This window comes from Solenopsis invicta, chromosome 8, assembly GCF_016802725.1.
Source record: "Solenopsis invicta isolate M01_SB chromosome 8, UNIL_Sinv_3.0, whole genome shotgun sequence".
Taxonomy (NCBI): domain Eukaryota; kingdom Metazoa; phylum Arthropoda; class Insecta; order Hymenoptera; family Formicidae; genus Solenopsis; species Solenopsis invicta.
The window spans coordinates 16,822,455-16,847,953 of NC_052671.1; the positions used below are offsets into that span (position 1 = coordinate 16,822,455).

The window sequence follows — 25,499 nt, forward strand, 5'->3', positions numbered from 1 at the left end:
TTCCAGAAACTTTATTTAAAATTTCAGATAAGAATAGAAAATTTTTTAATTTGGAAACAAATGTATTTTATTATATATTTTAATATTTTTCAATCATATAATCACAAAAAAAAGCCATTTAAGTTTCAAATATTAAAAATGTAAAATTTTGAAAAAATATTTAAAAGAAATAATATAAACTAAATACTTATATGTATGTATCATATAAATATTTGCTTACAACATATATATATTCAATTCACTGAAAGCACAGAATACCCAACATCAATTAAAAACAATACATTATCTTTCATTGTAAACAATTTTTTATAAACTGCAATTCGCACGAGAATGTAGATATATGTATATGCCATTTTTATTACTAATCGATTTTGCATTATTAAGAAAAAATGAAATAAGTTTCTCAAAAACAGTAATCAAATTAAAAATACAATTCCAAACATTTCTCCCTATCAATAAAAAATCCCATAAAAATCTGATTTTCAAGGATAAAAAGTTAGATTCCCGAAAATTCCGGGTTTTCCCGGTTTTTTCAGTAGTAAACATACTAGGTACTAAAAAAGATAGAACTAAAAGAGGGGCTAAAAAAGAATAATGAATGAAAAGATAAAACAAATCAAGATATTTTATGATCGCAGAATACCAAACTGTCTAAATATCAAACATCAAAATAAAATTAGCCAAAAAATTGCAGAAAATTTTTTTATATAACTACTTTATCAAAGCTTCTAACATCTTAGTTTATTATTACACTGAAATTTCAATTTTCATGGATATTCGTATCGAATCACGGCTATCGTCGGACAATCTGATGTTACACGTAAAAAAAATTATATTTTGCTGTATGGAAACAAATCTAGTCAGATAATATGCTTCGTAAATTGCCCGCCAATTATCCCGGTTCTTTCGTACCGTTTCGAGATGGATTAAATTGATCTACGAGCGAACGCACGCTGGTTTCCGTCGAGCCTCGCGCGTACGCCGCGATGCATTACGAACAAGAGAGTAACGATCTCGCGAACGAGAGAGAACGGAAAAGGAAACGAACAAAACAGATCTCAAGTTCCAGATATGTTTTTGGGAGTGTTTTCGCGTTCAATGTGCGAGCGAGATGACTAGAAATGGGATCAAGTTCAATGTAAGTACATACTTAAAGATCCGAGTCAAATCCAATAATCAAGTTTCCTCTTTTTAAAGATTCGAGTAATATTCATGAAAAGTAATATTTTGCACATTATACTTGTAAGGTAATCGATCTCAAATATTTTCGAATTTTAGATTGATTTGGAGGAGTTAAATTGTACTTGGAAGTAATTTCTGTTGTGAAGAATTGAATTTTTTAGTAACTCAAAACTCTATACATTTTCTCATAGAATTTTTTTTTCTTTCTTTCAAAAAATCAAAATGAGGTAACATAAACTTTGAAGAATTTTATTATAATTTTAAAATAAAATTTAATCAAACTTTTTTATAATATAAAAAATTCGGGTTAAATTTTATAGAATTTTAGTAACTGTATAAAATTTTGAAAAATTTTTATAAATAAAATTTTATAATAAAATAGTTTTATAAAATAGTTATATAAAAAGCAAAATATTTATTTTAGTAAAATTTATTCAATGTTTATTAAATCTTATTAAAATTATAATAAAATTATAAAATAATTAAAATTATAAAACTAACTAAAATTATAAAATTCTTCAAAGTCTACGTTATTTTATGATTATCATGATGTTGAGGATAAATTCTAAAAATTCTCTCCATGTGAGAACAAAATTATTAGTATACATTTTTTTTATTAGAAATAAAATTCTAGAAAGAAATTCGAAATATATTTAATCCAAGCTTGAATCCATTTGGAAGGAACACTTGTTTCATCAGGTATTAACAGATCGAACCCATTTCGTTCCCTAACCCAGAAAAAAAAAATAATTGCAATTGTTATAATTTAACTATAATCCATAGTCATTTTTGGCGTCAATTGCACATTTATTGTTGTTTTAGCAATACAAATAGTAAGCGAATAAAAAAATAATTATATTTACTATAATTGTGATTGTATTTACTACATAGAAATATTTATTTTATCATATGTATACCATATCTTGATATTTTACTATATTAATATTTGAATTTTTTTACAGTTGGTAAAACTATGAATATAAAATTATTATTAAATTATAGCAATAGTAACTATAAAAATAGAGCTCCGAACCATAATTATTATACCATGCAATTATAGTTACAAATACCAAACACCTTTTACTAATTGTCAGTGCAGGTTAGAGAGTCTACTTAAAAGAATTGCTTTCATTTTTTCGAAGTAATCATGAAGCTAAAAGTGTGCAATTTACAAAATTGTTCATCGATTTATCTTAAAAATCGCAGTGAATGTAATATTTATCTCATTGTGATTTTTAACTTGTGTTTTGAATCACGCATAATTTTGTCATAAACGGGATTTTAAATCACGTATCATTTTATATTACAAACGTCAATTTAAATTATACGTACTTTTAAATTTTATGCAATTTATAAAAATAATTAAAGTCTATAATAAAGTGCAAATTTTAAAAATTACTTTGAAAAGAAATAAATAGCATGAACATACATATATAGAGTCATAGAAAAATTATTCGTAAAACTTTGATTTTTTATACTGAATATTAATTATAATTTATATACTAAATATATTATAAATACATAAAATTACTTTATAATTAAAATTTACTCGGCGGAACAAAAGATGCATAAGAAAGGTTAATTCCAGCTACGTGTTGCTTCGTTAAACGCATACGCTATTCTGCAATTACTTTTCCCTTGTTAAAAACTTTCGGAAGCTACACTCGTTCCTTGAACAGCGAGATATTTTTTGCTCAGTCTTGACAAATCTCTTTCGTGATCTCGCCACCGCACAAAGAATTTGCATAATCCCAGGTAGCAAGCTGAATATCGTCAGAGACGTTATTTTGACGTCAAAATGACGACAAATTTTATTTCCATTCCAATCTATTCAACTGCTCATTCTCGTTCGTGGCATTTTAAATGGCACGCAATGTTGCTATTAAAAATTCAATTGCATACCGCGTCGTGGTTCAAAGAGAAAAAGAATCGCAGTGCCAGTGATAAATCGCAAAATCGCGCGTCTCTACGTGGAACTCGAAAGCTTCAAACCAGAAATCCTTCAATAAATTCGAACACGAGGCTCCGATCTCCAACATCGCGCTTAAAGTCCGCCGCTACGGCTGAGATCAAAGATTGCGTGGATCAAGAACGCGACATTGAAAGAAATCTATCCAGTTAGATAGGCTTGAATTTAGGAATTTCATGAGCTATCGCGCTTTTATCGCGTTTTTATCGCGCTCAAGCGGCTCCGTTGTCGCGATAGCAGATGTAGGAGGAGGCGAGGCAAGCGGGGAGAAAAGCGGAGATTTAACTTCTCCAAATCTCCTCTCGAGGTCTTCATTAGGCGCGCGGGACGCGCTCCACGGGACAGACATGAATCCGCGCGGAGCAGTGAAAGGACGCGTTCCTTTTTCCCTTTGCCGACACACGCACGAACAGCTGACGGAAATAACAAACGCGACGCACACGGGTCGGCACAGGCGGCAACTCCTCGGAACGTCACCTTCGCTCTCGGGAGATTGTTTGTTTAATTACTCACCGACTACTCGCGTCGCGTCGCGTCGCTTCGCGTCGCTTCGCGTCGGTCAGGTTCGCCGACGAGCGCCGCGGAGCACGAGGATGCTCGGGCAACGCGACAAGGGGAAACGTGTGAGACGCGCCGTCGGACAACTGCGGACAACCGTCCGGTAAATCCTAGGAGCCGGCTTTAAACTTAAACGAGGCAGCCTCGGGGGGCGCGTAAACACGACACCTGCCGCGCGAAGAGAACGCGTGAACAAAGGCGAGCGGTCGGACGCTGTTTTCTCTCCAGATCGCCGCCGGAGCGGAGCGGAGCGGAGTGGAGCGGAGGGAAGAGGAGCGGTGGGAAACGGAGCTGGACCACACGGCCGAGGCCGAGGCAGGCCAAATCGCCAGGTCGAGCCAGCCAAGCCAGCGAACGACTCGCGCGCGCACGCATGAAAAATTCCACTACTCACCTAACCTTCCGGCGTTTGACAGTCCTGCGGCCGGTCTGCGCGACGCGGCGCGCCTCGTCCCGTCCCAGACTCGCGGCACGCAGCAGGCGAGGACGCGCGTCCTTGTACGCGCGCGATGCGGCGGGATGCACGTATAGGGGAGCACGCACGAGTTACGCGACGGCGGAGGCATCAATGGATAGTAGGAGAGACGCGTGAGTTAACGGTACGGTCTTGGCCATCTCTCGTCGGGAGAGGAGAGAAAGGGAGTGGGAAGACGGGGTGGAAGGGAGGAGAGTGGAGAAAGAGAGCGCGAGGATGCGGGAGTGGGGAGGAAGACGCCGCGAGGTGTGAGCGCGCGCGCGCATTCGCACGCACTGTGTTGACACGGTGAGGGACCTCACCGACCGACACTCGACATTTTCGTTTTTGTATCTTACCCGTCGCTCATCGCGAGACATTCGGCTGTTTTTTTTTTTTTCTTATTCTCTCTTTCGTGTAACCTGCGCGAGTTAAAAAACGTCGTATCGCGCCGGTAAGATTGCTGGCACCGGCTGTATATCGTCGGAGAAAAACAGGTCGGTGGCGTCATCGCGCGATTGCCGGCGAAAAGTACGACCTATCGATAAATTGTTCGCAATGCGAATTTTTGGGTAAAAGAATATCCGCGCGCGCGCGTGCGCGCGGAACCGACATATGAATACCGGCCGTCGATCAATTTGGTCGGTAAGACAGCGCGACTCCAGCATTAGTAGTCCTAGATTACCTATAAAGATGGCAGTGAAATAGAACGGTAACAATTATCATGGTGGTTGACAGCTTCCTATTTTTTTATACGTGACACTGCACCCGTCAGCACCCGTACAACCGTATTGTTTGTCGTCGGTCGTCGGTATTTATGCGTGATCGTTATTCCGGCACAGAGCGCGACAGGAAATATGATAATCACCCATATGGTCTAGGTCGTTTGATAATAACATGTTGCTAATATATGATAAGCCGTGTAAGTCTGTAGGCTGCTTTAAAGTAAGGCTCGCCGGGCGAATAATCGTCGACGAATCGCAAGGGGTTTGCAACAGCGAAGAAACGCAGAAGGTGATACATGTGTCGTTGTAGAGTAACCTAGCTGACGATCATTCTGCTTCACATTCGTTTGGACGATTGTACCGTTTACTCTCTCTCTCTCTCTCTGGTCTGCGTTGAGATTCAGGTACAAATCCTATTTTATTGAAAGCTTTATTGGTATTTTCTCAACATGATGCCTGTGTTCTCTGTATGTATGTACGTATCACACTTTGCCAGTTTCAGATGATACATTAAATAAATCTCTTATTTATATCTATGTATTTTGTAATCTATTATAAAAAATAATATATTGTAGAATTGTATGTTTCTTTTTTAAACATTTTTAAGTTGTATAATGTGCATTCATTTCAAGATTACATGTCTACATGGGTTATTTATGTACTGTTTATGTTTACATTATGTTTATATGAATCTTTTTCATGTAGACAGTACAAGCAATGTAAATTATTATAAATTGGATAGCTACAGGAAAAGGAATTAAGTTATACGAGTTAATATATCTGACTTTAGTTTTGATAAAATAGAGATATATATACATAATATTAAAAGTTGAAAAATGGAACATTATTATATTATTTCTGATAAAATTTGAATTTTTTTCATAGATTATTATTTGCATAAATGATCTATAAAACGTAATATTGTATAGTTTACATTGTAGATATACATGTAATATAATTAGTTGTATTTTATGCATAAATACCCAACCCTGTAATATGATGAAACTGAAACTATCTGCATATATGATAAAATCAAGGATAAAATTGTGTGAGCACAGACTACTGAGAGTTTATTTTATGTTACAAAATCGCCAAATTATAAATTTTTTAGGAAAAACTTAATTGAAAGTGAGAAAATCCTTGTTAGTAGTTTACTTCTATCAAAAGCATACTTGATCAAAAGATTTAAAAGTGTCTGATCTGTTAACAAAATCAGCTCAAAAAGTATGAGTTCTATGTCAAATTCATATACACATTATGGTACATATTAAATTCAATTGCATTAGGGTCACTGCATCAGTCAATGAACAAATAAAAAATTGAACTAGTCAATGAACATATAAATAAAATGTTAATATAATTACATTTTTAAATAAAAAATGATATTTTAAAAAATGTTTTATAAAAATTAGATCATAAAAAATACAATTAATTTGCAATTTATTATTTTAAAGTCTTATTATTTTAATACTTTTCTAAACATAGTTATTTACAGGGGGTGATTGTTCAGTGACTGGTGCAGTGATTCTATTTAAAAACCACATTCAAGATCTTCAAGCTATAAAGTTAAAATGTTAATATTGAACAAAATTATGTAGACTATGCAGAGAATATATGTAGTCACTGTTAATTGCAAAATTGAAGTATAGCTGTTATAAAAACGCAGTAACATTAGTGACATATAATTGTCCTACAATGTCTAAATAGACTGTAATGAAGTAATTTTAATATTTGCTCATAGATGAACTATACAAGATATCATGGTATCTCACCACCTCACACGTATCTCATGACCCCTGCCTTTTCTCTATTTAATATTTTTTAATATCATAAAAATATTATGTTAATGTTATATGTCCACTCTCTCTTTACATAATATTCTTGGTGTATTACTTTAATATTCAGAGAATATTATAAAAATATTTATGTAAGTAATTTTGAGATTTGAAAAAATAAACATTTTTTGAAATATATTATAAAATTACTAATAATGTTATACTCTATTTTTTATGTAAATTTTTACTTTAATAAGAAAACATTTACATTAATATTGAAGAATATTATTTAGTATTATTTAATATATAATATATCCTAAGATTGTGCCTAGAATATTACTTAATATTAAATAATATTACGCGTTTATAGGAACAGAGCCGGCGAAACAGATTTATTCCGGGGGGAGGGGATAGAATCTGTGAAAGTGATAAGAAGAAAAAGTTTTTTTTTAATTATAGGATGATGTGTTTATGGATAAGAGCAACTTACAGATTCAATTGTAGGTTTGATAACTTTTATTTACAAAATAACTTCAATTTACAAACGATATATAAATGAACATTTGAACGCAATAAGAGTTAAGATTTATTTTTTGATAAAGCAAAAACAGCAGTTCGCTTCGAATTTTTGGAAATAAAATTATCCATAACTTTTTTGATATCAAGATGGCCGATTTGGAGTAAATGTGCAAGATAAATGTGCAAAGCACTGTTCTTCAAGTTAACTTGAAGCATTCTCATCAAAATAATCAAATCAAATTGTTTGAAAATCTCGGGTGTTAGATTCACCACCCAGAAAAATACCAGGTAGTAAATACGGTATACCCCCAATAGGTTTTCCGCCGACTCTGTATAGGAATATTTTTGATTGAAATACATCATTAACAAAGATTTTTCTAGTCGAGTTTTTCCTGAAAAATTATATTATTTGGCGAATTTATAATATAAAATAAATTCTAAAATCTTGACAATTAATTTCATGACTGCTTTATATTATATAATTATTCCATACAATTCTGGAATTTTTTAAAAATGTCTCAGAAATATTTCAACTGTAAAAATTAAACATTTTATAAAAGTTGTGAAATATGTGTGCAACATTTCTTAGATGGCTCTGGAATAGCAAAATGTTCGCGATTTCTTGCACTGTGCAGAAAAATTGCTGAAAAAATTAAAGGTTACTAAAAAATTCTGAAATCTTTCTGAAATATTAATGATTGTCATTCTCTGACTAAATTTAAATATTATTTCTGAAGTAATTTCAAGTTTAGATATAATACTTAAAATTACATTGAGAGGATTACAAGTATTAACCCTGCTGGTCTGTTCGGATCTATTTGACCCGATATAATTTTTGTTTCTCTGTAACATTTTTATGTGATAAGTGAGCGGTTTAGCCTTTCATAATTTTGTTTTATATCTTAAAAACTGTACTGTGATTAAGAAAGTTTAAAAAAATGTTTCTTTTTCTAAAATTTTTAGTTGTTGCGTACGTTACGTTTGGGTCAATATGACCCGAAAAAGAAAAATGAGTATTTTAATAGTGCTAATTAAAATTTAACAGTTTTTTATGACAAAAAGAAACATGATTAGATTGAGTGATTATTATTGTGTTATAAACCAATGTTTGGCAACAAATTTATTGTTTTTAGGAATATTATCAAATATTGTGAGAAAAGGAAACAAATTTCATTATGTCTGTTAAGTTAGCACCTCCATCACAAAAAATGAACGAAACGCCACCTATGCCAAAATTAAGTGCTTTTTATGTGCTAATTATGTACCCTATTTGAAATTTTTGTGCTCAAGCGGTTTAGCAGGAAAATAAGATTGAAGGTGGGGGTGCCAGCTTAACGTTAAGCCAGCACCCACTCATATAAATAATTAATAAAATAAAAAAATAAATACAGTAGAATTAAGTGCTTTTTATGTGCTTTCCATCGATATATAAATAAATGTTCGTACTCAATCTCTTCCAGAAAATTGTCCCGGAAGTACAAATACACATTAACGGTACAAGAGTAAAGTACCAGAAAAGCAATTCTGAAACTGATTATAGGCTTAAAATATTGTCCTGTTTATGTGCTTTCAAAATATGCAAGATCAGATATTTGTGCTCAACCCCTTGATCGAAAAACCGACCCTGAAGTGAGCACCCCACCGTTCAGGTACAAGAGTAAACTACCAGAAAGAAAGCAATTACAAAATTGATTATAGGCTTAAAATATTCTGCTATTTATGTGCTTTCGAAATATGTAAGACGAGATTTTTGTGCTCAACCCCTTGATCGAAAAACCGACCCTGAAGTGAGCACCCCACCATTCAGGTACAAGAGTAGAGTACCAAAAAAAAAACAATTATGAAATTCATTATAGGCCCAAGTTATTCTCCTATTTATGTGCTTTTGAAATATCTACATCGAGATTTTTGTGCTCAACCCCTTGATCGAAAAACCGACCCTGAAGTGAGCATCCCACCGTTCAGGTACAAGAGTAATCTACCAGAAAGAAAGCAATTATGAAATTCATTATAGGCCCAAGTTATTCTACTATTTATGTGCTTTCGAAATATCTACATCGAGATATTTGTGCTTAACCCCTTGATTAAAAAACCGACCCTGAAGTGAGCACTTCACCTTTTCGGTACAAGAGTAAAGTACTAGTATAAACGCACATGTTAAATTGATCATAGGCCCAAGATATTCTTATAGTTATGTATAACATAAATAGGAAAATAATTTGGGCTTCTAATCAATTTCATAATTGCTTTCTTTCTGGTACTTTACTCTTGTACCAGAACAATGGGGTGCTCACTTCAGAGTCGGTTTTTCGATCAAGGGGTTGAGCACAAAAATCTCGTTTTGCATATTTCGAAAGCACATAAATAGCAGAATATTTTAAGTCTATAATCAATTTCAGAATTGCTTTCTTTCTGGTAGTTTACTCTTGTACCTGAACGGTGGGGTGCTCACTTTAAGATCGGTTTTTCGATCAAGGGGTTGAGCACAAAAATCTCGTTTTGCATATTTCGAAAGCACATAAATAGCAGAATATTTTAAGTCTATAATCAATTTCAGAATTGCTTTCTTTCTGGTAGTTTACTCTTGTACCGTTAATAAGTATTCGTACTTTCGAGACGATTTTCTGGTCGAAGAGATTGAGCACGAACATTTATTTATATATCGTTGAAAAGCACATAAAAAGAACTTAATTCTAGTGTATTTATTTTTTTATTTTATTAATTATTTATATGAGTGGGTGCTGGCTTAACGTTAAGCTGGCACCCCCACCTTCAATCTCATTTTCCTGCTAAACCGCTCGAGCACAAAAATTTCAAATTGGGTACATAATTAGCACATAAAAAGCACTTAATTTTGGCATAGGTGGCGTTTCGGTTTTTTGTGGTGGGGGTGCTAACTTAACAGACATAAAATTTGGTCCAGTTTTTGAATTTTAAAATTTGAAAAATTGAAAATTTTCTACGATAGGTTGTAGAAACATTTCTATTTGTAACAATCCATATAACAAGATTTACGTTACAAAATATTATATATTTTGCAGAATCCTTTTAGAAGTGTTACACATGAAATTTGGAAGATTAAAACTTTTGTGAAAATTTTCCGCAGCAATCGATGCTGTATAAGATATATATTTTCTAAAATGCTTTAATGTATCATTAATGTCTTTAAGCTAAAATAAGAAGACGTCCATAACTTACTTTAAATTTCCGTTGCACAGCTAACATGATTGGAGTATATCGTTTGGGATTATACTTATTACTATTCGAAAGCTGCATCGGCGATTATGCCAGGTGGAACGTGCAATTGCTATGTCCCGACCTATATCCACGAGTGTTCACAAGTTATTTGCCTCGTGGAAATTTGACTGGCGGAACTTACACGCAACAAATTCGCTTGTCCAACATACAAGACTGCGTTATGGCCTGTTGCAAGAAATCCTTGTGTAACGTAGCATTTATGCACAATAATACATGTTATCATGTGGAATGTGAGAATTCCATAGTATGCGTGCCATTATACAGACCCGAATTGGCGAATGATAATCCACCGAGTATGGTACTGATCAGACCTGTGGAAAGTAACAAAGTGTGGAGCGATTTCTTGGATCAAGTCAATGATAATAATGTTGGGTGAGTTTTATTCGAAATTTAAATAAACATATCTAGCATTATTTATGTAGAGTTGGATAGTGACTAATTTAAATAATAAATTAAATAATACAATTGATTCATAAATCGCCTTTATCATTGATATTTTACTGATATTTTTTGTGTAATTTTAAATACATTTTCAAGCTCATCAAACTGCACGCCAAATAAATTTCAAATCATTATCAATTTAAAATTGATATTACCATTGTGTTTCAAGACCGAAATATTATTCGACGCGCAATTTTAATAATCGTATAAGGCAATTTTTTAATTAGTTGTGTTTTACATTGTCAGTATATATTTTCTTATTATTTAAATAATAAAGTTAATAGTGAATAACTTTTAATTTTACTTTGTTAGTTTTAAATAAGTAAATTTATAACTTTAACTAGTTATTTTTAAAATACATAAGTCCATATTTTTAATTTACTTGAGAATATGAGTTCATAAACTTTGATTTAGTAACTTCTTTTCAAGTTAAAAATTTACTCATATACATATATATAGAAAGAGAGAGAGAACTATTTTGTATAAACTTGATTTACAAATAAAATACTATATTTGATCTATATTATAATTGTTTTATAGTAATCTAATTTAAATTACAACACTAATTTAATATGTAAATAAAGTTTTTTATAATTAACTTTTAATTTGACTACTTAATTTGATTTTAACACAATTTATAATCGGTTTAGGTTTTATTCATACAATTTTGAACTAAATTTATTTTATAAGTCCTTACTTTTAATTTAATTTAAAAAAAAATATTAACTTACCCAACTCTGTGTATAATCAATTTTTCTATTTCAAGTAACGAATAATAACAAAATGATTTCTTTTTATTGCATTGTGTATGTTTAGAACACTAAGTACAGATGGCACGGAGCAAGATCAAGTACTGTTTAATGAAGCAAGCAGAATTAATTGTATAGATCAATCAGGTTGCCTAGATAACGAAATTTGTGTAAAACATGGGAATCCCGATGTTGGAATTTGTCAGTGTCCTTTAGGTTTCAAGCGAAACATTGCTGGTATGTATAATGATTTTTGCTGATTTGTTTTTGCAAACTGACTGAATAAATATGTAAATAGAGTAAGTATAAAAAGTATTTGTTATTCATCATTGTTTTGTTTATTATTACAATAAGATAATTTAATTATTATATCTTTTTAGATAAAATAGTATTGAGGAATGTACAATTTGTTATGGCCGTTATTAATAAATTGCTAATGTTTATTTTTTTAAAATAAATTTTTTTAAAATAATGTTTCTTATATGAATACATTTTACACTCACTGTATTTTCAAATTCTGTATATATTTAAAAATTTTATTATTTAAGAATTTTCTTTAGTACCGTATTCTGTAATTTAGAAAAATAAGTAATGGATTTGAAATTGATTACATTTTTAATGATTTGTATCTGTTGTCGTAGGCACATGTATAATGATAGATGAAATAGACGCTGAGCTCGGTGTAACGCAACAAGCAAAAGTTCCAACTATGAAAGATATTAGTACGTCGATTAAGCCGACTATGAAACAACTGTTAGTCTCGGCAGTTTCTAAGGAGGTGAGATTACCAGAAAATGAAGCCACATTATCCGCCTATACTGTGCCCGCTGAACGGGGCAATCAGCATTACAATTACGCTTGGAGTTTGCTCAGTCAACCAGAGGGACACACTGGAACAATGACAGATCAGAATCGTGTTACTGTTAAATTGAGTAATTTGTCAGAAGGCCTGTACACATTTAAAGTAGCTGTAAGCAGTCCGAACGCTTACGGAGAAGCTTACGCCAATGTCAGCGTTTTGCCTCGTAAGTGCTTTAAAAACATTTTTTTTTTTCTTTTTATCAGTTCTTTTTCATCTGAATTTTTATTTTAGCGAAACGTATCAACCAAGCACCAATTGCCATAATTACTCCCGCCTCGCAAATAGTAAAGCTACCGAATACGGGCGCGGTCTTAGATGGCTCGAATAGCAAGGATGATGATCGTGTCATCTCTTATCACTGGGAATTGCAACAAGGTCCAATTGGATATCAGCCTAACCTTGTGGATACACCCACACTTCAATTAGATAATCTTATTGCCGGCAATTATACATTCAAGTTAGTATTCTGTTTTATATTGCCACGAATAAAATTATACAACTGATGTATCTCTCTACTTATGACTATCTCAGTTTACAAATTTTCGGATTTATGACCGCCGTGCTATCAATTAAAAATGAAGTAGATTTATAATGACATTGATAAAAAATTCTTTAATCAGTAATTAAGTTTATTACTAATACTAAATACTAAGAGTGTGTTTTTTAAGAAAAAATATTTTATCACTTGTTGAAGTTAATATTTTAAGAATTATAATCTTAAAAAAAATTATTTTGTCATTTTCTAAATCGCTGTTGATAATTGTTTTGAATAATACAATAATTATTTTGTATAAATATCATGTTATATGAAATAACACGATGTATCGTTCAAATGCTATGAATATGATAGTGTTTGTGCATTTAATATTATGCTGTTATTCGATTTACAATCAAAGTTTCAGTAAGTAACTCCATCGTAAGTAGAGAGATATCTATACGATATTTATGTATGTACAGAGACTCGAGAAGTTTGTATTTCTTTGTACGCTCTTTAGGTACAAATATTGAACAATTTCCATATAAATTCTATTTATATCAATTATATATGTATTTTACAAGATGTCTTAAAACTTGTGTGACACTCGTTAATAGCAGACTTATTCGTGCACTTAGGGATGGCATACTGTACCAAGATATATGCAAAATCAATATGAAAAAAGAGTATCATATTTAGGAAAATTTACACTACTGTGCAATCTGCCATACCTAAGCGCACGATTTTCAGATAGTTTGATTTGCCAACTTTAAACCCTTTTTATTTAACCCCTAAACGTACTGGAAAATTACGTTAACACGTTTTCCGGTATGGTTGACCGAACTCAACTTTGAGAAGCTATAATTTTGATTCCAATTAATATTTTTCAACAATTTTTTTTAAATGAAAGTTTAGAATCTCAGAAATGTGAATACATAATCGGCATTACCGAAAAACGATTTATTGCAAAGTAAGTATAAAGGAAAAACCATTAAGCAAAAATAAAAAAAAATTGTCCAAAGCATTTAAAAAAAAAAATTATATTTTTGCAACAAAAAACTTTTAACTTTACAATGCGGCGTTTTAAAAGCTAAAGAGTCATACTTTAATCAAAATTATGGCATTGTTTTTCTTTTTAAGAAGTATTATTATGTAACAAGGCAGATATGAGGTATTTTTGATTAACTTAAGGCGTCTAAAATTGAAAATTGATGTGTTTCATGATATACTTCGGATATCCCGCGCAGAAGCCCCCTTTTCTACAGCACTAAATAGTATTCTATCTTTAGACCGTATATGTGAGTAGCATACGCAAACGGACCTATTCAAACGTATTTTATTCCATTTTGTTGATATAAGAGTTTTGTATAATTACTCACAAGAGAGAGAGAGAGAGAGTGAGTTACACTCACACACAATATGGGTCTCATAGACCCTAACAAAACTTTGCTGCCTTGCTGTGCCATTCGAACTCTAGTTGACCAATAAAGTTAATTAATCATATCAATCGAAAGGGGAGATTTCAAACTCCCCCCCCCCCCTAGTTCGAATCTTCTATCTTATTCTGTCTTCACATAGCGTGCGTTCGAAATTTCAGATGGAGTCTCTCAGACTCTATAATATGTTTAAGGGTTAAAAACTACTGTACTCTCGATATTTTGATATTAAGATTTTCGTCTCGAAATGTTCTCAGAATATTCTTTGTTTGCAGATTAACAGTTGAAGATTCAAATCATGTTACAAATTCGACAAGTGCCAATATAACTGTCCTTAAAGTGACCGATTATCCCCCAAGTGCAAATGCAGGACAGGATGTTATCATTTATCTACCTCTAAATACATTAACGCTTAACGGTAACTTAAGTACCGACGATCGAGGAATAGCCAATTGGGAATGGACAAAGAGTCCATCTGACCAGAATAAAGCAGTGGATATGCAGAATACAAGAACACCTTACTTACAATTATCAAACTTAGAGGAAGGAATGTACACGTTTGTACTTAAAGTAACAGACGATTCTGAGCAATCTTCCACGTCGGAAGTACATGTATTTGTAAAACCTCCAACGAATAAACCACCAAAAGGTAAATTTTGTCACCAATATATCGAACTTTTTTAAATTTTTTTTAACGCTGAATATTTTCTACTTTATCAAACTAATTTTTTAAGAGATTTTTAGAAATTTTTGGGGGAGTAAATGGGTAATTTTTAAAATTACTTTGTATTTATTATTCATTATTTATGCTTGAAGATTATTTTTTTTTTTATAAAAAATATGAATAATAATAGATCAATTTGAATTCTGTATGATTTATTGACTGCAATTAAAATTCTGGATCTTTGAGATTCTCTAACAATTTAAACTCTAAAAATTTAAATGTTTTAATTAGAACATTAGCGACTATTATCAGAATTAGAATTTGTCATCTTGTTTAATAAATAAATAAAAGTTGATTTTTTTCAAACAAGTTTTTCTATTTTTATTTTTATTTTTGGACTCCTCAAAAATATAAAAAAATAAGTTATCAAGATAATATAAACGAAATCCTAATACCACCGGAAAGTGTATCAATACATTTAAATAACAAAAATGGCTATACTAATTGAAAGAAGTTCTTAAGAGGATGCTATATTGACGAGAATTATCGACACATTACAGTGTTCATTAATTTTTTAATTGACTCTACAGATCACAAAATCCTTTTGTAGAATAAGAGTATGCACCAAAACAAAGTACGACCTGGTAAATTTTACGAGAAAATCGAACAAAAAGTTAAAAATTTATATATTTTCGTATCGTGGATCTGTCAACCAAGATTAACTTTTGTCATTTACTGACGTTTTGTAGCTTGTATGTATGAAATGAGCCTGGACTTCAGAAAACTCTAACAAACACTGACTGTGTGTCATTCTAATCAAAAACCTAACAAAAAAGTTTAATAGGTAAACAGCTGTACGTGTATAAATTTTGCTTAGCGCAAACGTTGGCGAGCACAGCCCAACTGTAGTTAATAGGTCTTTTCGCAGATGGCGAAATAATCGAAAAACAAAGACAGATCCATGCGTTAGACAAAGAGCGATAGCCTAGTCTCCCTCGAAAAATAATCTGCAGTGCCGCCGTCGAGGAAGTTCTTCGGTCACTGTAGCATCTTCTTAATGCTCAATAATTTTCTAGGTGAATTTATAAACATTTATAAAATTTCTCAAACTACTCACTACATATTTGCTGGATTTAAAACACAGCGTAACGTAATATCATGAAAAATAAATTATTAATCAATTTAATAATTATGATGCTTATACGTATCTCTACGATTCCTCCTTATCCCGAAAACTGTAAAAAAATTGAAATAAAAGGGAATACGTGTAAGCATCAAAATTATTCAATTAAGTAGTAATTAAATTTTCATGATATTATATTTTTGGATTCTTCTTAAAAGCTGTTTTTTAAGTCCGACATATCTGCGACGCACAGCTTGGAGAATCTTGTAAGTGTTTATAAATTTATCTAGAAAATTATTGAGCACTTACAACTGCTTTTGACCGGTACAACAATTTTTGTTATTTAAGTATATTATTAAGATAATTCTAGTCCTAATAATCACAAATGTTCTGATTAAAATGATATTTTAGTTTTTAATTTTAGTCCATAATAGGAGATTCAATATCATAGTCACCGATAAACCGCGCAAAGATCAGAAGAATCTATTATTATTTATATTTTTTATAAAGTAAAAATAGAAAATCTTTAAACAATAATAAATAATTAGTAAGTAATTTAAAAAATATATATTTACTATCTTTAAAAAATTTTTAAACAAAGGCGACAAGTAAAAACAGTAACAGTTTAAGGCTCCTGAGTACTCGCCGCGGCCATATTGAAATCGTGACGTCAGAAGCGAGAAATTGCGTGAAATGACACGTAATTTTGTCAAACATGCCATTTGTAAATAAAGCCAATTTGGATAAAACAGACTAAGTAGGTGACTTTAAAACACTTCTAAATATCGGTCACAACTATCCTTTTTTCGCCTAGCAGTCAGTAAATAGTCGTAAAAAGCACGTAAAGTGACGCTTATTCAGACAGGAAAACACACAGATAGCTATTGAAAGGAGTGAAAAATATATTTTTATGTATAAAATACAAGGAACCTTTACTCGCGGTTCATTTTTACGAATTTGGTAAATACGAGACAAGTCATATTTACACAATGAAATACATAATAACAAAATGACATGCACGACAACATCTCATCGTCAATCTGTCACGTTTCACATGTATTGGTTCTAATTTTGTCCGCGACGGAATGTCTCTACCGTTAACGCGGAGTTTTCGGCTAAGGAGTCAAGAGCCTTAAAGTGTATTACTTCCTATGTAATCTCAATTGATTAATTTTGTTGCAGCCGATGCTGGTGACGATATAAGCATAGCATTACCTACAACTCGTGCTGTTCTAAACGGGACGAGAAGTAAGGATGACATAAAGATTGTCTTGTATCATTGGGAGCAAGTAAGGTACAATGTATCCAGTTAAATTACTTCCCGCAGTAAATGCCATGTTCCTTGAATTTATCATATATCATTCCTGTTACAGCGGACCTAATAAAGCGGAATTTGCTACAGTTAACGAATCCATTACAAATATTACAAAATTGACTAAAGGTGATTATTCATTTAAATTGACTGTTGTTGATGATAATGGGAACGCGAATTCGGATACAGTCAACGTGAAGGTAACACAAAGTAAGTATTCTCTTAAATCGCATATTGCAATGTATATTACAAAAATAATTTATTCCTTAGATAAAAATGCGCCTCCAAAAGCGAATGCCGGTGGAGATCAAGTTGTAACGGCGCCGATTAGCGCTTTAATCATTAATGGTTCACAATCAAGTGATGATTTAAGGATAGGACAATGGCTCTGGACCAGAGATCAATCTAGTCTTGCGATTGGTACTATAGTTCAAAATACAGATAAATCACCAGTTTTAATGGTAAAGTTAAAATGTTATTACAAGGAAAAGTCCCCAATTCAAAAATTTCAAAAATTGTAAAACTTTGGCAATACATAGAAAATATCTTTACATGTAATAAATTATTTTTTTTTTTTTACTGCTTGAATTTACTCTATGAAAAAGATAAAATTAATTTGTGAAAATGGGTTTATTTTTTGTTTTATTATTTACCAACAATAAAAGAAAATAGAATTGAATTTTATAGAGAAAATTTATATTTTTTTTAACGATTTATAAATTAGAAAACATATCAAGTATTTAAAAAATTATAAAAATATTTGAACAAAAATGGATCAATTTTCAGCAATTGATTTTATTTTAGGGTGAATTTGTACAGAAAAAAGATTTATTAAATATTAGAATATTCTTTGTATTATCAAAGTAATAATTTTTTAAATTTTTGATTTGGAAACTTTTCTGTGTTTGTATTCTTTGTTTATATAACATTATATACCATATGTATATTAAATATGTTTACGTTATATTTTTAACAGCTAACAGATATAATTCCTGGTCGTTACGTTTTTCGATTGAAAGTAACGGATGATCAAGGTCTGAGCAGTGAAGATACGGTATCAGTAATTGTAAAACCCGGTTAGTACCGAAAAAAGTATATCATTTTATAACGTGATTTAAAAAAATTAAAATGTTTCTTTCTATTTCACAGATCCACAATTATTGCATTTGGTGGAATTAACACTAAATATTGGGGCTAGCATGTTAACTGTATCACAAAAAAATTCTTTGGTAGTGAAACTGCAAATGTTATTGCGAGATGAAGCTTCGATCATCGTGAGAAGTTTCAGAGCAGAACCACATACTGGAAAGGCTGTTTTGATATTTTATGTGGAAAAAAAAGGAGGAAAAACAACATTGCCTGGTCCAGAAATAGTTAAAAGACTAAAAGAAAAGTTACTACAAGATTCCGGTCTCTTGCAGCTGTCAGTTGCTAATATAGATACCGTTGTATGCCAAAATAATTGTTCAGGTGTGTAATATTTTTCGCTATTAACACTATGTCGTCCGCATACGCTAACTCCCATATCCTAGTTTCTCCTATTACTATCTCTTCTATCCCCCTGTTCCTTAATACCTGCTCTAGTTCCGCCATATACAAATTAAACAAGAGTGGACTCATCACACATCTTTGCCTAATGCCATTTCCTGTTGAGAAGTTCAGGTATGTAATATTAAAAATATAAATATTAAAATGAAATGTAAAGTACTTTCGTAAAAATTGACATAAAAATTGTGTGTACAAACTAAATGTATAAGAAAATAAATATTAAGTAAATTTTTATTTATTTGTAAGTTTCTATTCATAAGATTTAAAAGATTTAACATTTCATTCTAGGTCATGGTGTATGTGATCAAGAGACGAGACAATGCTTATGCGAAGCATTTTGGATGCAAAATTTATTACAAAAATATTTTGGTAATGGCGACTCTAACTGCGGTATGTTAAATTAATTTTTCTCTTGTGTTACAAAATTTCCAGTCTCCCAATAAAATTAATGAAGAGAAGGGCCAAGAAACGATCAGGATCTTAGTGCTTTATAATACTTATTATGTGATTTTATGTATATTTTCTAGTTCTTCAAATTGCGCACCATTACTTTCAGTCTTGAAACAGTTTCTAAGATTCCTGAGTAGTCGACCACCGTCCGCGTTGACGGTGGCGATGTAGTATTGCGGAAAAAAATAGAATAAGTGTGAAAAGTATCGTATTGATGATGAAATTTTATCTTGTATATCATTTTGTTATTATGAGCTTCATTGTAAAAATGTGATTTGTTTTGTATTTATCAAATTCGTAACAATGGACCGCAAGTAAAGTTATCTTTGAATTTTATATTTAAAAGCACATTTTTCACTTCTTTCAACAGCTGTTCATGTGTTTTCTTGCTTGAATAGACTTTACGTGCTTTTTACGATTATTTATTGACTGTTAAGCGAAAAAAGGAGAGTTGAAGTCTATTTTTACAAGTGTTTTAAAGCAATCTTATTTATTTTATTTATTCAAATTCTCTTTAATTCCAAATGGCACACAAGAAATTTTTACATATAATCGGTGCGATTTCTTGCTTATGACAATTTCAATATGGGCGCGACAATAACAGGAGCTTTAATTCAGTTCTAATTCATTTCAGTTTAAAAACTCTGTTTCAAGATTGAAAGTTACAGCGCGCTATTTGGAGAGCTAGTAAATGTATATAAAATCTCATAAAATTATTATAATGTACTAAAATCCTACTTTTATTGTCCTTTCTATTTAACGTAATAGTCACACTTCCAAATAATAACATGGTCACATAGGGTCCACTAGACCCCCCCCCCTGCACAAAAACACGCGTCCATTTGCCAGCTTTTTTAATATTTCGCAAAAATTTTACTGGACATACTTTGAGGTCTATTCTTTATCATTTAATAATTTTTTATAAATTAGAATTTAACATAGTGAAAAAAATTCAAATAGAAAAAACTGCAAAATTTGACTTTTTTACAAAAATATTCATAAAATTTTTAATTTTTGAAATAATTCAACAAAAATTTAGGAGTATATTCTTAAGGCTCCTGAGTACTCGCCGCGGCCATATTGAAGTCGTGACGTCAGAAGCGAGAAATTGCGTGAAATGACACGTAATTTTGTCCGACATGCCATTTGTAAATAAAGCCAATTTGGATAAAACAAACTAAGCAGATGACTTTAAAACACTTCTAAATATCGGTCACGACTATCCTTTTTCCGCCTAACAATCAGTAAATAGTTGTAAAAAGCATGTAAATTGAAGCAATTGAAACAGGAAAACACATGGGCACATAATTTTGTCCGACGTGCCATTTCTAAATAATGCCAATTTGGATAAAACAGACTAATCAGATGGCTTTAAAACACTTCTAAATATCGGTCACGACTATCCTTTTTTCGCCTAGCAGTCAGTAAATAGTCGTAAAAAGCACGTAAAGTGACGTCTATTCAGACAGGAAAACACACGGATAGCTATTAAAAGGAGTGAAAAATGTACTTTTATGTATAAAATTCAAAGAAACTTTACTCGCGGTCCATTTTTACGAATTTGGTAAATACGAGCCAAGTCATGTTTTTACAATGAAACACATAATAACAAAATGACATGCACGATAACATTTCATCGTCAATCTGTCACGTTTCACGTGTATTAGTTCTAATTTTGTCCGCGACGAAATGTCGCTACCGTCAACACGGAGTTCTCGGCTGAGGAGTCAGGAGCCTTAAGAGAATATACTTTCAGATAAAAATTAGTTTCATAGAAGGTTGTTCGAATGGTCTGTCTACCCTTAAAGTTAGAAGAAGGACGCGTGGGGTCTTTTGGACTCTCTGTGACCATTACGTGTTAATCTGGCAATGTACTTTGGTTATTTTGCTGCACTTTTTTATTTTTTATTTTATTTTTTTATCTCAATTTGTTATATATATTTTTTTTATATATATTTGTTATATATATATTTTTATATAAATTTTATTTAATGTTTCTTCGTATGTAGCATAGAGAAATGCATTGTGTAGATACACTTATTCTTATGTGAAAGTTGATATATTTATAACGATTGGTCTAAATGGCTTTAACGTATTCACTTATCTTTTATCTTCTCCGCAATTGTAATATAAATATTGCGTATTTCTTAATTTAACATATTAGAAAAAATATACAATTATGGATGAGTATTTTGTAGGAAATGATAGAAAGAATTTAAATATGCATCAAGTCCGAGAGAGAAAGAACAGAAACTTTTATTTTATTTGTATATGTATTACAAAGAAGTAATAATTAATAAAAAAGCATTCTAATAATTTAAAGGAACATAATATATATAAATTTTTAAAATATATTTCAAAAATAATTTTTTTGTTTCTGCATTGTTATTAATAAATTAAAAATGATATTCTATTTTAGCAAATAGAATCTGTAATTAAAAATATACTAACATGTTTTATTAAATTTACACACACGTACATATAGTACATTTGTATAGTAAAATTAGTAAGTTTAATAAAAATAACAAGTTACAAGAAGTAAAAAGAAAAAAGAAAAAGAAAAAAGAAAAAGCGTAATAAAATTATTTTTACTAACTTTTGTTTCTTTAAATTATTGGAAAGTTTTCTTATTGATTATTACTTGGTTATCATACATATACATATGTGCGTAAATATTATAAATTTCAGTTCAAATGACTGAGACACGCTTATTAATGTTTGTTAAATTCACGCACGTTTCCCAGGTTGATTACGTTATATATCATTTATTATTGTTCCAATACATACATGCGTTATATTTTTCAAATTATTTTCATACATTTCTCATTTATAACTCTATTTCACTCAATGTTACAACATTTTAATAAATCTCTTTTGCAGATTGGAGTATCCTGTATGTGATAATAGCATTGCTGTCATTAGTTATATGTTGGGTTGGATTTATTTGGGGTCTTGTTTGCTTGTGTCAAAGGATATGCTCCGGTAGAAGGCGTTTACTTCGATCTAAGAAAAAACCACCGCGTTATTCTTTACTGCAACCAGAACCAGAAGATGATAGCAGTGCATGTATGTAATTCTTTTATTATTCAGCTTCTAATCTCAAATGACAGTGATAATCAAATATCTTGAATTGTTTGTCATTATCATTGTGCAATATTGTCTACACAGTAGAGGTTTCTTTCTTAATAATATTAATTCAGATGAAAGAATATAAGAACCATAAAATTTTAATATTTGTAAAATGTTTGAATATATTATGAATTTATTATAATTATTGTAATAAATTGTAATAATCTTCCTTTCACAGTTTCAACTCACAACAAGATGGTATTATCGGAATCTGACACCGATTCTGACGATGTTCTGTTTGAGCATCGTAAGAGTAAAAGCGGCAGTCATATAAGTAATCATGTAAGAAATGGTAAATCTCGGAATGGATTTATCAAAGTTGGTTCTCGAGTGAAGACATGAGGTAACAAGTGCAATAAATTCGAAATTTATGTTATAATAAGGTGTTATAGGATCCTAACAAATCGGAAAAATAGGATATTTTTTTATCATGTAAAATTTTTGTTTAAAGAAATATATAATGTATTGGGTGTACAACTTAATTCGGTCCGTTTTTTTACTTGAAAAACGCATTTATTTGAACGATAAAATGAATTAATACCTTACTCAAAGTATTGTCCATCGCTAGTCACTACTTTTTCTCATCTTTCTGGCAATTTATGGATTCCGTCGCGGAAGAAGCGTTCATCTTTTGAAGCCAAGAACGAATCGAGTCAATTTTTGATACCTTGTTCTGAAGTGAAACGTATTCCAGTCAAAGCGTTCTGCATCGATTGAAACAAATGGTAGTCAGAAGGGACAAGGTCTGGGCTATAAGGCGGATGAGCCAAAACTTCTCATCCACTATTTTCCAAATAGTTTTTAATCGGAACAGCAACATGAGGCCGAGCGTTGTCATGGTGAAAGATTATGGATTCATGTCTGGTCGCATATTCTGGACGTTTTTCAGCTATAGCCCGCTTTAAACAGACCAATTGTTGCCTGTAGAAGTCTCCCGTGATGATTTGACCAGATTTTAGCAGCTCATAGTGGATCACACCCTTCTGATCTCACCAAATACAGAGCATTACTTTGGCACCATGGATATTCGGCTTCGGCGTTGATGTTCCCGGTTGGCCGAGCTTTACATACGATTTTTTGTGTTTTGGATTGTCGTAGTGAATCCATTTTTCGTCCCCGCTAATGATTCGATGCAGAAAAGACTTCTTTTTGTACCGTTCAAGCAACATTTCGGACATGCAAAATCGTCATCCGATATCTCTCGGTTTCAATTCGTATTTGACCCAATTTCCTTGCTTTTGGATGTATCCCGCGGTTTTGAGTCGTTTCGAAATAGCTTGTTGAGTAACTTCCAATATTTTTGCGAGTTCTTCTTGCGTTTGACACGAATCTTGATCGAATAATGTTTCTAATTCTTCATCTTCAAACTTTTTCGGTTGACTCGAACGCTCTTTGTCTTCAACACTAAAATCACCACTTTTAAATCGTCAAAACCATTCTCTGCAAGATTTATCCGATGGTGCAGATTCACCATACACTTCCACAAGTATTCGATGCGCTTCAGCTGCACTTTTCTTCCAATTGAAACAGAGAAAAACTTCCTGCAAATGGTGTTTATTTGGAACAAAACTCGACATTTTCAACGCAGTAAAAATTAAACTTGTGCAAAACTCAAAGGCTTGTAAACAATATTTGACAGATGTTGACACTTCATGATACAGCAAAAATCAGCTGTCGCCGTTCAATCATTTATAGCACCTAGAACCATCTTTTGAAAACGGGTCGAACTAAGTCGTACACCCAATAATTCTATTTTATATGTATATTTGTTAAAAAAAATAAAATACAATTATATTCAAAAGTGTTGTTAAACTTTAAACACAATTTTTCAAAGCATTCTTTAAAATGGTTACCATGATAACTCATGGTTTATCCGATCAATTTAAAATTTTAAAGTAATATTTTTAATAACATTTAACATCACGGATCACGGAGACTTTCTGATTTTTACTTATTTTAAGTTGTTACAAAAAAATTTTTTTAGAAAAATGCAATTTTCAAAATTCTTTTTGTGATCCTAAAATGACAGTAGAGAAAAAAACTACTATATTTTTTCTTTTCAGCTAAATTTATTGAAACTGAATCGTGGCTACGTGTGGTATATGCATATATTTATTTAGAATATTATTATTTTTATATTTATACTAATTTTACATTTGTTTAAATAAATTTCAAAGCAGAAATACACATTTCTTTATCTAGTTCTTTAAATAAAAATTTTACATGATGTTGTAAAATACATTATTTGCTAAGGTCCTATAATCCCTTAAAATAAGGCAATCAAGGTATTTCTTATCTAAATTTTACATTTCAGAAATGCAATAGTAACAGTGCAAGGATAAATAGCGCACAGCTATTCATGTAAATTTGGCCAAACTTGAAATGCTAGTCAGGAAGGTGTATATAAGTTTACTTATGTACCTAAAAACAATCGTCTCCAAAATCGGTATTGATAACAATGTTTCAAAAAAATAGACTTTAAGTACTGTTTATAGATATGCGACATTAATACAACGTCACATTCTACGTCACGTTACTTAATTCGTCTTAAGTATTATTAATCAATTCTATTCTGTACCTATTACGTGATCTTAATTGTATCAGCAATCGTTGACACGATTAAATGCGGCGTCACGTCAATCTATTTGAGAGCTTGTCTAAGTATTATTATGGCCTTAGAAATTACTTAAATTAAAAATTAATATGTAGTAAGCACTGTATCATCAAGTCTGTATGTCGTTTATATGTATCGCTTACTCTTTAATATATACAGTGTCGATCTTATTTTTACACTCTATGGATACTAAATAAAATTTGATATCCATACATATTTTATTATTAATTCCCCGCACATACCTACTTTATTTCAA

The 25,499-nt window shown here is 31.5% G+C and overlaps 2 protein-coding genes across 4 annotated transcripts in view; one reads left to right on the top strand and one right to left on the bottom strand.

The window, feature by feature from the left end:
- The window catches only part of LOC105204381 (probable beta-hexosaminidase fdl), a 91,509-nt gene extending 87,187 nt beyond the window's left edge, over positions 1–4,322 (bottom strand). The window contains exon 1 of one of the 2 annotated variants that reach the window (XM_011173448.3): positions 4,104–4,322. The gene's annotated coding sequence lies outside the window, so the exon portion shown is untranslated. The remainder of the gene's footprint in view (positions 1–4,103) is intronic. The other variant, XM_011173450.3, reaches the window with a different exon arrangement.
- Positions 4,323–4,890: 568 nt separating this feature from the next.
- LOC105204383 (dyslexia-associated protein KIAA0319) lies at positions 4,891–25,453 on the top strand. 2 transcript variants are annotated; one of them, XM_026140041.2, is made up of 15 exons: positions 4,891–5,292; positions 10,401–10,812; positions 11,698–11,867; positions 12,272–12,655; positions 12,724–12,949; positions 14,679–15,052; positions 17,373–17,484; positions 17,564–17,712; positions 17,773–17,963; positions 18,479–18,578; positions 18,652–18,972; positions 19,339–19,440; positions 22,381–22,566; positions 22,808–22,972; positions 24,944–25,453. In XM_026140041.2, exons 2-14 carry the CDS (start codon positions 10,406–10,408, stop codon positions 22,969–22,971), a joined length of 2,886 nt encoding a protein of 961 aa, XP_025995826.2. In that variant the 5' UTR covers positions 4,891–5,292; positions 10,401–10,405; the 3' UTR covers position 22,972; positions 24,944–25,453. The 2 variants fall into 2 exon arrangements, with proteins under 2 accessions (XP_025995826.2, XP_039308750.1); XM_039452816.1 differs by lacking the exon at positions 4,891–5,292 and adding an exon at positions 5,344–5,363.
- Positions 25,454–25,499: the final 46 nt, after the last annotated feature.

Bases quoted from the DNA above. Each gene is read 5' to 3' on its own strand.
- LOC105204383 (XM_026140041.2), top strand. From the start codon at position 10,406: ATGATTGGAGTATATCGTTTGGGATTATACTTATTACTATTCGAAAGC. The intron at 12,656-12,723 runs GTAAGTGCTTTA...TTTTTATTTTAG, and splicing joins CAATGTCAGCGTTTTGCCTC to CGAAACGTATCAACCAAGCA. The intron at 18,973-19,338 runs GTGTGTAATATT...ATTTCATTCTAG, and splicing joins ATGCCAAAATAATTGTTCAG to GTCATGGTGTATGTGATCAA.